Below are 15,047 nucleotides of genomic sequence, written 5' to 3' on the forward strand. Positions count from 1 at the left end.
TTGGGAAGAAGGATGAAGAAGGAAAAGTTGAACAGGGGCGTTGTGGGAAAAGACCGTTGGCTGCCCCGGTAATTTTACATGTATTTCAATACACCATGTGTTGTATTGTGAGGAAATTCTAAATTTAAAAAAGGGATCTAATTTTTTTTTTTCTAGTTCGTCTAGGTATTTTTTAGACTACAATACTAAACTTTATAGATATGGGTATATATTATAAGTAAATAAGCTATATTGATAATTTTATATAACATCTATGATAACCAGTACTTTTAGGATAGACATATTAAATTGATACTTAATTGTGACCATCAAAAATTGAGTAGTTAACTGTCCTTCTAAATCAACTAAGTCTCGACTAGTTCACTAAAACTCTGTGGGAAATAAAAAGTTGTTCTCAGCACGGGTCATTGAAGTGGATACTGTGTAATTAGAGTGTATTGAAGCGTATTGTATCAAAGAAAGGCCCTAGACCCTTAAGGCAAATCCGGTGATGCAACCCCCGTGTCACTGGTTCTCTGTACTTTTGATGTATTCCAAGTTCTAATATGCTTGACTAAAAATCAGGAGTATATAAAGACATAAACATAATGTTGGATGTTGGTTATTAACATTAATATAATATTGTTTTAGTTCTTAAAATATCAAATGACAGCTATACAATCTATTATCAAACACTGTCGCATTCCATCCGTTGCTCCGGTCTACCCCTACAATCTTGTATGTTGGTATAGTACATAACTATGTAGAGACTACGTCGTAGGTAACAAACGTATGTAGGTACATACTTAGAGAGCTACACATTATAGCATTAACAAGAACCAATTTGTCCTTACTTGCATCACTTTCGCTTCACCAAGGCTACGATCACACGCCCATTATTACCCCGTACAACCAAGCAAGGGCATCTAAGACCATCTGACAACAAACACAATGTCTCTCCCTCTGACATGTCAGACACAGCCTCACTGGTTGAGTTCTCTGACTCAACGACGCGGATGCCGATCCCTGCAGCTTGGAAAATAGTCGCAGGATGCCCATCCAGTTGACAGCCGACTTGCGCTGACAGCCCCTCTGTATGTGTGTGCCTATCTGCTTAAAAGGCGCATACACCGTAACCGCCTTACCGGAAAAGTCCCGCATATTGCTTCTTACTTCTTCTTAGTTCTACGTTTTATGTCGTGTGGGAAAAATATATTAATTGTACTCCGTACGGAGTATCACATTATTAATTATTAATCTTGTTTCAAACACTATAGATACTTGATACAATAGTCAAATGTATCCAATTATTCTAGAAAATTACTCGGACCTCGTGCCTCGTGCCTCGACGAGGTTTATTATTGGATTTCGTCACTGCAGTTCCCCTGCTTCTTTGCTTTGGCATTCTAGTTAGTTATGATGCCTCACCCAGCATTTACCTATCAAGCACTGTAGATGCTTTCACTGAGCTATCTCAGTATTTCAACTAGATAGACATACCTCGATAATCAAGACAACACATAACCCGGGCATGTAAAGAATAGATAATCGGATCAAAGGATTAGTGCCCAACCGGCTACATTCGGCAGCTTTCCCTGAAAGTACCAATGATGCACTTACACCCATTCCCTAATCGGGGGAGGAAATTCTAAACCGTAATTTCTGCTGCGTAACTTGAAGGGAAAATTCGGGATTTAATGGACACCCCTCTTCTTTGAAAAGCACGGGGCGGGGGAGGCGAATTCCATTCGAAGCATTCCGTACATTAGTATCTCGATCTTAATGTCTATAACAGGCACGGAGAGGGCCGGACACGTTTCTCATGTCTTTTTTTCTTTCCCTTTTCGGGGTGTTATTCCCTCTTCCATAGAGCTACATTGATTTACGTTGCCTACAAGCTGCTCAGTCCGGTCAATGTGATTGGTATTTCTATCGTGCTGAGCTTTTGCGCTTTTATGTCAGGCGCCCAGGTCACGCTTGAAAGTAAAAGAAAATCGAACGAAAAGAATAGGGATGATTCCACTGGAATATCATGCCCTATTGTCAAACAGTGGGTGATGAGCCCGCCAAGAAAACGAAGTCTGGACGAAATAGATAGGCGCAAAGGCCTGACAGAACAGAGGGATATCATTAAGATTCAAAGAATCTAGACATGTTGCACACAAAAAAACAAAGAGAGAAAATAGACAAAAACGCAAAACCATAAGACTCGTATACTCGATAAGTCGTCAGGGGGAAACCGTTCCCTCCGTTTCATCGCCAGAAGATCCAGAGGCAACTTGACCGACATCCATTGGCCAGAATAGGTCGGGTTGCACCAAAAACCTTAGGCCCAAGCTAGTGTCGCGGTGGGACTGGGCATCTGGGCCAGTTTTATATTTAACTTGGAAACCGTTCATTCGTCTTTCAAGCTTCCAACCAAATTGCGAAGCACATCCATAATGACGGCTTCGTCCTTTGGCTCGCCACCTGGGAATGAGCTCTCTGGCGCATCGCCCAACACGCGGGCACGCGCACTGCGTAGGACTTCGCGGATGTAGTTCTTATCCTCGTAGTCTTCCATCAACACAGCCTCGAAGTCATCAATGGCCTTGTTAGCTCGGTCAATGAATGAAGATGACTCCGGTGGCCCCGGTGGGGGATTTGGCTGCGGGGGATGTTGTTGTTGATGGTGAGGGTGAGGCGGGAGTCCAGAAGGGACGTGATGCTGGTGCTGGTGCTGGGGCTGGTGCTGTGGCTGATGCTGATGCTGAGACTGATGCTGAGACTGGTGCTGGGGCTGATGCTGAGACTGGTGCTGATGCTGGTGCTGCTGATGCTGCGGTGGGGGATGATGCTGCTGAGGATGCGGCAGTGGCTGTGGCTGCGGCGGCACCGGTGGCTGGTGTTGTTGGAATTGAGGCCCACCGGATGGAGGGAAGGCTCGAGGTGGCGGGTTGGTGTGAGGTGGTTGAGGAGGTTGCGGCTTTTGTTGCATATAAGGAGAATGGTGTTGAGGTGGTCCCTGGGGAGGCCGTTGGGGTTGTGACTGCTGTTGGCCACCCTGCGGGGTAGGAGCGGATGCGTAAGGTGAAGTGTACGTTGATGGAATGGTTGCTGCGAAGGCAGCTGGAAGATTGCTGCGGATGGTACTGGGAATTGGGAAAGATGCTGCAGGATTGATTGGCGCCTGAGCCGGAACTGTTGCTGGCGCCGGAGTAGGCGCAGGCGTAGAAACATGAGCCGGAGCAGGCGTCGGTGCAGGTGACGGAATAGGAGCAGAGACAGGGGTGGGAACAGGGGCGGGAGCAGGGGCCGGTGCCTGTACAGGCGTTGAGGCTGGGGGTGGAGCAGTAACAGCAGCAGCAGCAGCAGCAGCGGGAGGGGGAGGAGGAGGAGCAGCAGGAGCAGGGACTGGCGCCGGCGCCGGCGTTGGAGCTTGAACCGGTGCAGCCCGAGGCACAGGGGGAGGAGCGGGAGCAGGAGCAGGTGCCTTCGATGGAGGTGCATAAGGACTAGAGTGAGATTGGGGCCCTCCCACAGATACAGATGCTGGGAAAGGAGCTGGCGGGATGGATGGGAATTGGAAATGCTGTGAAGGATTCGGCACTGATGGTGGGACTTGGGGAGGCGCATACGAGTGTGACAGCTGTGGCATGTATTGCTGGGGAGCAGGCGTAGGAGGATGAGAAACCTGTGGAGGCGGCGAGGGACGTCGCTTCTTTTCCTTCTCAACCGACGCGCCTGGAATGAGTTGCCATGACCATCCCTTGCCATCTCGTTCTGCGTGCATGAACAAGTGGCCATTGCCGTTGAGATTGTGCCGCACACTAGACGTCCAACCCTCGGTCTCACACTTGAAGCGGAAGTAGGGATACTTCAGTTTCAATGCACGGTAGATCTGCTTCAATGTCATTGGCGTGCCGGCTTCTGTCAACGCATCGAAGATGAGAACGGCATAGTTGTATGGAGGCTTCGCCAGATCCTCAGGCGTGTAAGCAGATTCCGGAGGATAGTTGGGAGACGGTGACCGTGATGGCTTGCGTTTCTTGACTGGTGGTGGTTTGACATATTCTTCTTGCCGCGGCTCTGCGGACATCTGGCCACCTTCTGTCGAGGGAAGAGGAGAATCCATTGGTGTTCCGTCGGTCTTCTTTCGCTTGGTGTATTTCCGCTTCTCTGATGGCTTATTTGTAGGAGACTCGGGAACGACAGATTCTTTGGCGACTGTCTTCCCGGCCTTAGGAGGCATCTTGAGCGGAGGCGGCGTAACGCCTCCGTTGGCCTCGCGCTTAGCCGCAAGCTTTTGTTCACGGGCAAGCTCTGCTCGCTCGCGTTTAGACATGATCCCATCCTTGGGCGGGCGTCCAGGTCCACGGCGGCGAGCGGGCTGCGAGTCATTATCCTCGATCGAATCCATTGTCTGGGAAGACTTGGAGTCCTTGGTCTTGAGTATGAGCTTAGACGCTTTGCTAGAAGGTTCCCGACTTTCGCCACTGTCGCTTCCAAGCCTCTCAGATTCATCCATGTCGTCGTCGACTTCGACTGAAGCGCGAGCATCTTTGTCTTCTTCCTGTTCGGCCTCCTCTGCCACCTTCTCTTCCATCCGATCGGCTCCTGTTTCGCCAATGGGAACGTCTGGCAGCAAAAAGCGAATGCGTACGCCTCCAATTTGAATGTAGTCGCCGCTGTGTAAAGGGCGAACCTGCCCCGGCGAGAGCCAATCAGCCCCAATGAAAGCTCCGTTGCGTCCCATGACTTCCATCTCAAACAAATTGCGATCGAAATTGTAGGAGATGCGGACATGTCTGCGGGAGATTCCTCGATGACCTGCAGCACTGCCGTCAACAGTCGTCGGAGGATGAATTGGGATAGTTGGACAAGAATCAGGAGACGGGAGAAGAGCCAATGCGTCAACAGGCTTGGCCTCCCCGTTGCCATCTTGTAATGATTGCATTGCCAGCGCATTGTAATCAGTCGTTGACTGCAATTGAGCTGGGTTTGCATGTAGGGGTATCACAGTATCATCAAACGAGGATTTTGATGAGCGTCGGCTTGGGGCCATGTTGCCCGGAAGATGCGAAGGAACATCGGGATCAAAGCCCATAATACCTCCACGATCGCTGACAACACTGCCCATCATCGCAGCGCTTTCTTCCCGTTTCATACGGTTTGGAGTATGTGCTGTGTTTCCTCCACTCGAGCTCTTTGCTCGAGAGCTTCGCACGGCCTGCCGGTACTGGAACTCTCGGTGATGGGCCGCGCGAGCGGCGCGCACGTCTCGCCCTAGAATGAAAGAGTAGGTATTGACGTAGAAATGACCGTCGTCAAACTCCAATTTGGCGAATGCTTGGATCTTAGGCTCCGACCCAGCGATTGAAGCCGTTCCGTCCGGATATCCGAAGGCCGATAGATCGGTGTTTTGCGAAAAAAAATCGGCTGTGAGCATTTCGTTTTGATGGAGGGCTTCGAAGGCATTTTTCGGGTCGGCGGTGAAGTCCAAAGGCGGCAGGAGAGATGGTTGCTCCACACCGTCCTTGAGGTTAAGGGGATCTGTGAGTGTATCCATCGCATCAGATGTATTGAAACCAGCGTGGCTTATGTCCTGGGCAGAATTTGCAACCATAAGCTCATCGCCCATAGCCTTCCCGTTCAGCAAATCTTGAATCTCACGAGATATCGCGGAGTCTTGTTGTAAAGTTGTGTCCATAGGCGGGGCGTTGTGAGCGGCCATGTCGAAGGGCTGAGAAATTGAATCATCCATCTTGATATCCATATTGAGATCTTGGTCCTCGCCGTGTTGTCCAGATTGTTCTATCGCGGTAGGGGCAGAATTTGGCGCCGACTGATTGCCAAGGAGTTGAGCTAGCAGCGCACTAGCGGCATTTTGTGTATTCGCATCTTTATGTTGCGCTGCAGAAAGGTCCTGACTATCTGAGCATTCTGTCTTAATTCCAACCTCTGGGGCGGATCTGCCGTTTGGGGTTGACGGGGCAGAATTCTTCTGCATGTCGCGGATTGCGGAGTCGTTTCGAGTGTTTGAAGGGGGTGTGGCATTCGGTGAGCAGCCATAGTCGTACAAAGGGCTATCGGGGCCTGGATCAGGCGGTCGATGGCCCACGGCTGGCGCAATCATGGTCTGCGACGACATGACAGGCTGGTGCTGGGGAGGAGAAAGGGAAGAAGTTCCAAAAGAACGGAAGTTCTCACTTTAGGCCGGGCGGTGAGCGATGGCCGAGTTGGTCGCTGCAGATGACCGTAATCACCGCTGACTCGCCATGTTTGGTCCTTTCTTTCTTATTTTCCTTCTTCTTATTCTTCTTCTTTTTTGACAGGTAACGCACCTTTTCAAACCGGGATACAATATGGGTTCCAGGGGAAATCCTTGAAAGAAAATTGACAATCCTCTTCGGGACAAATTTTCTTTTCCGCCCCGCCCATCCATATTCTCTCCGATCTCCACTTGTTGGGTTCCTCACCGGTTTTGTCTAGAGGCCTAGATCTATGAAGTTATCCTACATATTGTAGTTGCTATTTTTTGTTTTTGGACAGGTAAATCTGCAAATCCCTGGCTATAAAAAGTGAGTACTTGATTTGATCTCACCATTGGAAGTTGAGCCAACCCCTCTCTGATATTTGGTGGCTTGTCTCCACCGTGCTTAGAGGATTGGATGATATGTATTAGAGTGAGGGGAGATATACAACTTATAATTAGAGCAACTGAATATAATTTTTCCCATATATATACAATACATTCATATATAGACCAAGTTCCAATACATGCAGATATACTTGAATACTGTGGAGGAAGCGAAGTAAATAGAAAAAAGAAAAAAGAAAAGACTACGCTTGTATACATCGGCAACTCTGTTGAGCCGAGGATGCTTCTTATCGCGATAAAGTACTCCAAACCTTCAAACATTCCTACAACTATTGCGCATCAAATACAATAATGGCTCCGAAACCAAAAAAACCAGATCTGAAATCCCAGAAACAAACTCCAAAAACTTCCCCCAATTGGCCTCCCCTTCGACCCCTCCTCCCCGCCGCCGATCTATCCCTGACCCCTCTCCTCACCAACCAAATCTACCTAATCCGCAATTTCCTCCCGGGCACACTATGCAAGAGCTACGTCTCGTTTCTTGCCTCGCTACCGCTGACCACAACCCCGGGGAAACCAAAGAAGGATGAAGCATTGCGAGTCAATGACCGCTTCCAGATTGACGATAGTCGATTTGCGGAGATGCTGTGGGGTACGACGGCTTTGAAGGAGCTTGTAACGACCCGGTTTGCAGAGGAAGAAGATGACGAGGAAGATCGCACCAGCTTGCCTGCAGAACTTGTAGAGCGAGCGCATCAACTCTGGGGTGGGGAGCCGCTAGGCTTGAATCCTAATATTCGTATCTATCGGTACTCAACGGGGCAGTTCTTCGGGCAGCATTGTAAGATTTCTAGTACCCAGATACAATGGATTTGCACATCGGTATAAAAGGTGATAACTAACACCGTCCTAGACGACGAAACAAACAACTTAACTTTCACTCCACCTTCCTCACCTAAAGCTGTACCTGCCCGCACGACATGGACCCTCCTGGTCTACCTGACCTCATGCACAGGTGGCGAAACAGTCTTTTACCCGGAACCTACACGTGCGAACCGCAATCCGGAGCCGATAGCTGTTGCGCCGGAGGTTGGGATGGCACTCTTGCATCGCCATGGGGATCATTGCATGCTGCATGAGGGGATGGAGGTTACCGGTGGGGAGAAGTGGGTTTTGAGGAGTGATCTAGTAGTCCAGAAGTGATTAATTGGTTGGCGTTGATGTGATATATTTGGGGTTTAGAAGCACTGGTCCTCGAAGGACGTTGGCATTGTAATAAAAGCTGATATTAGACGAAGCCAGGGGCCTCCTTCGTCCCAGTACTGTGCAAACGTGCATGCATAGGAAAAGTTGAGTATCAAGCACAAACACATGTTCTAGTCATTCTGTTTGATCCTACTTAGATAAATATTGTAAAATATTGTAGGGTACAATTGAGGGCACACAGCAAAGAACAACAGGGAGAAGGACGATAGTAGGTCCTTATCACTGCACGCATAAGATAAACAGGAGTTGTAGATACAGTCAAGGAGTCGAGAGCCGTAAAGAATGTATGAGTGCGGGAAAGGGGATGTCAGACAAGAGATAAACAAGAATAGAAAAAAAAGACCACTAGTTACTGTAATGGTCAGGCAAAGGAGCTAGGGCTCGCCAAATGATGAGTCTAGATTATGATCAAAACCCCCTTGGATTCAATTTCATTTGATATCACATTCATTTGGAAACTGGAGAATTGCTCGCATCCAATTCATATTCAGCCCGTCTCATCATCTCCTCCACGGGCCCAAGAAGCCGCTTGAATCCATCCCGACCCAACCGCGCTACCTTGACATCCGTCTTGGTAGTGATACTCGCCTGGCGAGGCTTATCATCCAGTAGCGCAAGCTCGCCAAAGTAATCACCCCGATGGTAGTTCTTAACAGCTCCAGAAACTCCGTTTTTGGTAGCCTCGGCCTCACCGGACTCCAACAAATAAAAAGCATCTCCAGGATCGCCTTCATGGATAATGGTGGAATTGGCCGGGTACTTAATCGTGTCCAGGGCATCGGCAATCTTTGAGCGCTCGTACGACTTTAGAGAAGACAGTAGGGGGACTTCCTCCAGGAAAGCCTCGTACATGCGGCGGCGCTGGAATGCTGAGTCCATGAGGATGCGGCGGAAGGTGATGCGATCCAAGGCCCACAGGGTGCTCTTTGAGTCGGTGGAAATGACTGTCGCGGCACGTGGGGCGTTGTACATCAGAGCCAGTTCACCGAAGGAGCCACCCGGTCCAGTCGACGCGACCTTGTTGCCCAATCCATCGGGGCCAGGCTGCACCGCACCAGAAGAGTGGATATAGATGTCGAAGTTGCCGTTCTCCACAATGTAGAAGTAATCGCCGGCATCACCCTGAGAGATAACCTTGATATCCTTGGCAGGAATAGGCTTTTCGACTAAGGCATTGAGAACGGTCGTGAATTGATCATCGTCGAGATGGGAGAAAAGGAAGTTGCTGCTGACGGCGCTCTTGAGTCGAGAAACCTGCTCTTCGGTCTTGGGGTGGTGCGGGGGGTCCAGCTATCCGAGCCAGCTTCGGTGGGATTTAGTGATTCCGCGGAGACAGAAGTCCGTCGGCCCAGCGCGTAGTTGCTGGGAAATCCTTGTTGTGCGGATCGCATGGGGAGAGGGGCCAGCTCCCCTTCGTCCTGATCTTCCTCCTCGGTGTTTTCCTGGAAAGGGCTCCGGCTGAAAAGGGATCTTCCTTGTTGTGTTTCGGCGAATGCACTACCTCCGAACAAGGAGGTGCCAGACGGTGCCGCACCTGAGTTTGATTGTCGAAAGGTCACATCTGTGGGTGACGTCACCTCGAACTCCTCGTCTTCGGAATTTTTTGGGGTGCCAGCTGGGTTCTCAGTGGGCTTGCTGATGATTGGGGCTAAACCCGGGGAAGAGTTCTGTGCCATGACGTGTTCGGAGATGCCGTACCTCCGGCGAAGAAGATGGATGTGTGGCAGTAAAGCAGAGATACTATGTTGATCTCTGGAGAAGTCAGGTAACGGTATAGGTGAAGGATTTAAACTGAGCATTGGGTGGGGGGTGAAAAGAAAGGGAATGTCGTAGGGTAATAAAGACAGGAGGGGCAGAGAGACTCTCGAAGTGGGGATTGGATGGAGTCTAATTGGAGGTGGGATCTTGCATGACCTTCCATGCGTTTGTCTCTTATTTTTCTTATTTTTTGTCTTCCTTTTCTTTTCTTTGCTTCTTCCAATGTCTCGGGAAGTAGATTATAGAGAAACAGAAAGGAAACAGAAAACAAAAAGGGAAAAGGAAGAAACCGAAACAAGTGAGACTTACTTCTCTTTCTTTTTGCCACAAAATTAAGGAAGCTCAGTCCGGAAGCTTAAGGAAGAATGGACCCAAGGTCAAGCGACTTATTTCCCCCGTAGTACAATAATGTTCTATTTTCGGTGCCAATGGATGGAAGGAAAGTGGAATAATATTGGAAGATTATTAGGGATTAGATATTATTGAAGAGGGGTAGACGGGAGGCAAAGCACTAATAGTCTGAGCTTCGTCGATCATATACAATTGGCTCTACAAGAAGAAAGAGAAGAAAAAAAAAACCAAAGGCTTCAAAATAGTGATCGACGTCACTAATTGCCAACCATACAATATATAATCATTGTGAGTTTATATAGAGACCAATGATATCTAACGACCTTAAGAAATGGACCAAGGAAGCCCTATTAAGAAAGCTTCGTTAAACCCTTTCCAAGTGCCTTCTAGAAAACCTCCATTGAAATAGTATATGATCATTGCATATTCGCCACTTGTAAAGTGGCGAAGTTTATATATTGTAATCTCATATGTCATGGATATCCGTTTTTGGATGTCGTCTCTGTGGGGAATGTAAGGCTTTGACATATATAGGGGCTTATATCATGGGGACTATAGAGAATAATCAATATTATAGTACCATTTAGTACCTTTTAGTGAACCATTACTCAATTACTAGTCACCTAGTTAGGTACTCTATAACTAATTAGTTAGTAAATTGCTAGTCCAAGAGTACATAGTTCAAAATAATTTCAAGGCTCACGTCATTGGGTCTAGAGCTTTCCAAGGTCCATGGGTTGCTCTCGGGTATAGTCACGATAAGAGTCCATTCTACCAGAAGAAAAAAAACGAAGTGAGAAAAAAAAAGTTGCAACAAGTTCCTTGACCTGGGCTCAGGTACTGACGGTCTGTGTCACACCCCCCCACTGCTTTAGTCCCAATTCTCCAAGATCGCCTTTTTCCTATCACCTTCCCCAACCACTTGCAATTCTTTCCAATTTTCTCACTTCCCCCCGAGCTCATCTACGCAGATATGGGAACCTTTACATTTCAATGGTATGTTTCGATCTCTAACTTCTAGAGTTTGCGCCGAGAGAACGACCTTGAATCCCGTGGTACCGCATTGCTGACTGGACGGTTACTCGCAGGCCCTACATTGCGAGTGAGGTGTTCGTCACAGGCACTTTCGATGATTGGGGTAAAACAGTGAAATTAGATCGAGTGGGTGACATTTTCGTCAAGAAAGTGACCATTTCCCCTGTGAAAAAAGTTCATTACAAGGTATGATTTCCCCTTCGCGCCTTCTCTTTTGCGCCTTTCCTTTGCGCCTGCCCCATTTTTCCTGTAGATTATTGGCACCTGGCGGTCAGCCTCAGGCACTCAGGCATACAGGCATTAATCTAGGCACCGGGAAATGACATCCTTCCGCTGACGTCACTTTCTGTGCCGCCCCAACTCATTCTTATTAAAGTCGCACCTTTTCCTTACTTTTTCGCTAATTCGAAAAAAAACAAAAGTTTGTCGTCGACGGAATTTGGACTACAGACACCAACGTACGCGAGGAAGAAGACGGCCATAATAACATCAACAACGTACTTCTACCCGAAGAGATCGAAACTTCTGCGGATAACTCCACCAACGTTGCCCCCACCATGTCTGGCGTAACCCCTGATTCAACGACCGCGGCTCTGGCTGCTAACATTCCCAAGGAGGCCAACGGAAATTTGCCTGGTACCTTTCCTGATACCCCGGGACAGGAATCCGAACAGACCTTTTCCGTAAATCCTATTCCAGCCTCGGAGGGTTATGGCAACCCCGTCACTGTGAACCCGGGTGACAAGGTCCCTCATCACAGTGACCTCCACAACAACACCGTTGCCTCCACAGTGAATTTGGACAAGGAGTCATATGAGAAGGGCCAAACCCTTCCTGTTGGCACAGGGAACACTGATCCCAACACCGATGCTTTCGCATTCACTATCCCCCCAGTCACAAACAACATGATTCCTGAATCCAGCCTTCCTATTGGTGGTCCCGCTCAACGAGCGGCCGCCAGCGACACCGAGCCGGTCTATTCCGGAGGTCCCGCGCAGCAGGCAGCAGCGGCTGAGCCAGGATATACCATCCAATCCGCCGGTCCCACCTCCACCACAGCTGCACTGGCTGCCAACGTACCCTTGGAGTCCAAGGGCAAGCAACCTAATGGCAACGTTCCCGTTGACGATGTCCCTCAGGTGGTGAAGGATTCGCTGGCTGAAGCCCATAAGGATCCCGAGGCTGCCGCTAGCCAAACGGCAGTCGACGAGAAGAAGGAATTGGAGCAGGAACTACAGAAGAAGGTCGACGTGGAGGAGTCAGCAGGTGCCCCGGCGCCCACTGTCACCGCAGCCACCCAGGCCATTGCGCCCCATCTCACTCTTGCTGGTGGCGTGGACTCTGCAGATGTGTCGCCAACTTCGACTCCTCCACCAGGTCGCAACGCTGGTACAGCCATTCCAACCTCCCAGCCAAAATCCACTGATAACGCTGGACCTTCTGTAACCACTGGCGTTGAGACCACTTCCACTGCCGAAACCACGACCGCCAAACCTGCGGGGCCTACTGTGACGACTGGAGTTGATTCGTCCCAAACACCTGCGACTTCGGATGCCAACTCCGCAAAGCCCGCGCAATCTCCCAGCACCGAAGGTGCTTCTACTAATGGTGACAAGAGCGAGAAGAAAAAGAAGCACCGCCTGAGTGGTTTCTTTGGCAAGCTGAAGGAGAAGCTCAAGTAGACGACTTGAGACACCTTCACCCTCGGAACCTGTCCATTGATACCAGGTTTTATTCTTGGTGGTACGGGTTCTTAGATGGCTGTAAACGTTACGGATAATCGCCTTTGACTGTTTTAACGCTTCATGTTCTTTGTTTTGATTTGGATACCTCTCTTGCCCTGTTTTCCTGCATTGTATCCCTGCAAGCCGCTTTTGTTTATGCCTCGGCTAGTAATTATCATCTAATGGAACTACGATGCTTTATGTACTCAATGAATCTTTGATATTTAAATTTGGACCGGGTTGGCATCTAGATGCCGAAGTCGGAGAGCCTGCGTAAAATGTAGCACAGAAATCGGAGTATATACCTATTTTACCAACAGAATCAACAGAATTAATAGAATCAGAGCATGAGCAAGAATCTGAAACATTACACAGATCACCTGAATGTTGGGATTATTGTTTCCAATAGTCTTCCAATAGTCTTCCAACGGGTTTCTGGTAGCGTGCGGGAGAACTGGGCCGATTCCTTAATTCGCCCTTCTCCACCTCAACCTTTCCCCGACTTTCGTTTCTGATCTTCTGTTCCCTCCCTTGCATCGTGCAACATAACCTCGATTTGATTTCCCGAGGCAGTATCCTACTGGTTTTCCTTGTTGTCTGAGTCTCGCAATCATGGCAACCCCAACATTATCTGCCATGATAGATCCGACAAAGCAGGCAGAATATCCAATTGTGCTGGGTGAGAGGCTTTCTCAGAACCCAGACATAAGCCGGCTAGTCAATATCAACTACAACTATAAATCCAAGTCCGCCACATCCCAACAACGGTCGACCATCACCCACTCCCAAATCTCCGACCTTTACGAACTGTCCGTCACCGATAAGGCCCCGAACGCCGATCACACCTTGGCCTACTCCTACAAAGGTAGCGAAGATCCCTCGAGCGAACAAAGCCTGATTTTGATATTCGACCCGGAGCGAAAAGTCTTTGTCCTCGAGCCGGTCTCGACAACCTTGAACTTCAATCTACGGTCGGCGCCAGGGAAGACCGAAAAACAAGTTCGCGAACAATACGAACAACTCCAGATAAAGGATGGAGATGAACCTGTAACTTCAGGGGAAGACCGCCACATAGGAAGCACCAGCGAGGATGAAGGACCGGCCGATGACAGCAATCCATATGACTTCCGACATTTCCTCCCCAAGAATCGCAAGGAAGACGACAAGCCTATCTCCAGCCATACCACCCCAGAGCCGACCCCAAGCAGAGTCGACACATCATTGATGACTGCTTCTCGGCCCGCTCCTAACCCAGCGCCTCGACCCAAAGCACAAACAAACCCGCTGCGACAAAAGAAGCCGACAAAACCACAACCCAAAGCTCAACCGAAGCCTGAGCCTCTCAGTCAACCTGAGCCGCTCGAGCATGAGGAACCCCGTTCATCACCATCTGATGCAGGCACGGGATCCCAACAAACTGGAGCCCAGTCACCGGGATCCAACATCATTGTTGACGGGGATCTAATTATTGACATGGGATCTCCGCCTCCATCGCGCTCGTTCGTAGTCAACCCTGCCTACTTCTCGTCCAATAACACACCCGCAGACGGCGACGGGGATGAAGATATTGGGGAGTTCAGTCTGCCCTCTCCAGCTGGCAATACTGGCCCAACCACCTCATCAACTCATACAAATACAGCTACTCAAGAGGATGAGGTTGAAGATGATGATGCTCTCGCAGCAGAGATGGAGGCCGCGTTTGAACAAAGTGCCCGGGAAGAAGAGGCTCGCCACCAATATAATCAGCCAACAGCAGCCAGGCAATACATTCCCAGTGATGATGAGAGTGAGGTCAGTGAAGAGGAGTAATTGATCGTTTGGACATTTGTCTATTGCATCTATCAGCGTGGCGCCAGGGTGGACTTTGATTCCAAACTACAAGATACCAATTGTTTAACTTTTCAAGGTAGTAATATATCATTTAAATAGCTACATGCATGAAATTACAGCCATTCCAAATCATTTTATTCTTCACATTGTACGGTGTAAAGCTCTCTGTTGTTAGACAACGATTGAACATGCGCATCGAAGCAGCTTGAATTTGAGTCGGAACAACTATTGTTCCGACTGAAAGCTTCCCTTGAGGACTTGCATCCATGGATCCCGGAGATCTTTTGCGACCTTGCATAGGTTTTCTTCTATTCCTCTATTCTTCTGTTGAATATCCTTTCCTCTATTCAGTCAGTGTTGTCTTGCCTAGCTTTCACTTCTCATTGTTCTACACTGGTTCTTTGCACCGATCCTCACCTGCCGAACGACATCATCTCCGAACCCAAAAAGATCCGCCATGCTATTTTTGGCCTGACCACCGCGCGACGGCTGGACACACACAACAGTATTGCTTAGAGGGTAAG

The 15,047-nt window shown here is 49.0% G+C and overlaps 5 protein-coding genes across 5 annotated transcripts; 3 read left to right on the plus strand and 2 right to left on the minus strand.

The window, feature by feature from the left end:
• Positions 1-2,374: 2,374 nt before the first annotated feature.
• Positions 2,375-6,109, minus strand: N7529_008865 (forkhead domain protein; the record flags this gene model as incomplete). Its single annotated transcript, XM_057244392.1, has 3 exons — positions 2,375-2,626; positions 2,887-3,022; positions 3,597-6,109. The coding sequence occupies 3 exons, from the start codon at positions 6,107-6,109 to the stop codon at positions 2,375-2,377; spliced, it is 2,901 nt and encodes a 966-aa protein (XP_057095930.1).
• An 801-nt stretch (positions 6,110-6,910) lies between these two features.
• Positions 6,911-7,762, plus strand: N7529_008866 (uncharacterized protein; the record flags this gene model as incomplete). Its single annotated transcript, XM_057244393.1, has 2 exons — positions 6,911-7,400; positions 7,473-7,762. 2 exons carry the CDS (start codon positions 6,911-6,913, stop codon positions 7,760-7,762), a joined length of 780 nt encoding a protein of 259 aa, XP_057095931.1.
• A 510-nt stretch (positions 7,763-8,272) lies between these two features.
• N7529_008867 (cyclic nucleotide-binding domain-containing protein) lies at positions 8,273-9,501 on the minus strand (the record flags this gene model as incomplete). Its single annotated transcript, XM_057244394.1, has 2 exons — positions 8,273-9,091; positions 9,160-9,501. 2 exons carry the CDS (start codon positions 9,499-9,501, stop codon positions 8,273-8,275), a joined length of 1,161 nt encoding a protein of 386 aa, XP_057095932.1.
• Positions 9,502-10,907: 1,406 nt separating this feature from the next.
• N7529_008868 (carbohydrate-binding module family 48 protein) lies at positions 10,908-12,651 on the plus strand (the record flags this gene model as incomplete). The annotated part of the gene is made up of 3 exons (XM_057244395.1): positions 10,908-10,930; positions 11,023-11,155; positions 11,392-12,651. 3 exons carry the CDS (start codon positions 10,908-10,910, stop codon positions 12,649-12,651), a joined length of 1,416 nt encoding a protein of 471 aa, XP_057095933.1.
• A 654-nt stretch (positions 12,652-13,305) lies between these two features.
• N7529_008869 (ELL-associated factor) lies at positions 13,306-14,502 on the plus strand (the record flags this gene model as incomplete). The annotated part of the gene is made up of 1 exon (XM_057244396.1): positions 13,306-14,502. One exon carries the CDS (start codon positions 13,306-13,308, stop codon positions 14,500-14,502), a length of 1,197 nt encoding a protein of 398 aa, XP_057095934.1.
• Between the last annotated feature and the right edge of the window lie 545 nt (positions 14,503-15,047).

The sequence above is a fragment of the Penicillium soppii genome (assembly GCF_028829465.1).
Source record: "Penicillium soppii strain IBT 18220 chromosome Unknown utg000006l, whole genome shotgun sequence".
Classification (NCBI taxonomy): domain Eukaryota; kingdom Fungi; phylum Ascomycota; class Eurotiomycetes; order Eurotiales; family Aspergillaceae; genus Penicillium; species Penicillium soppii.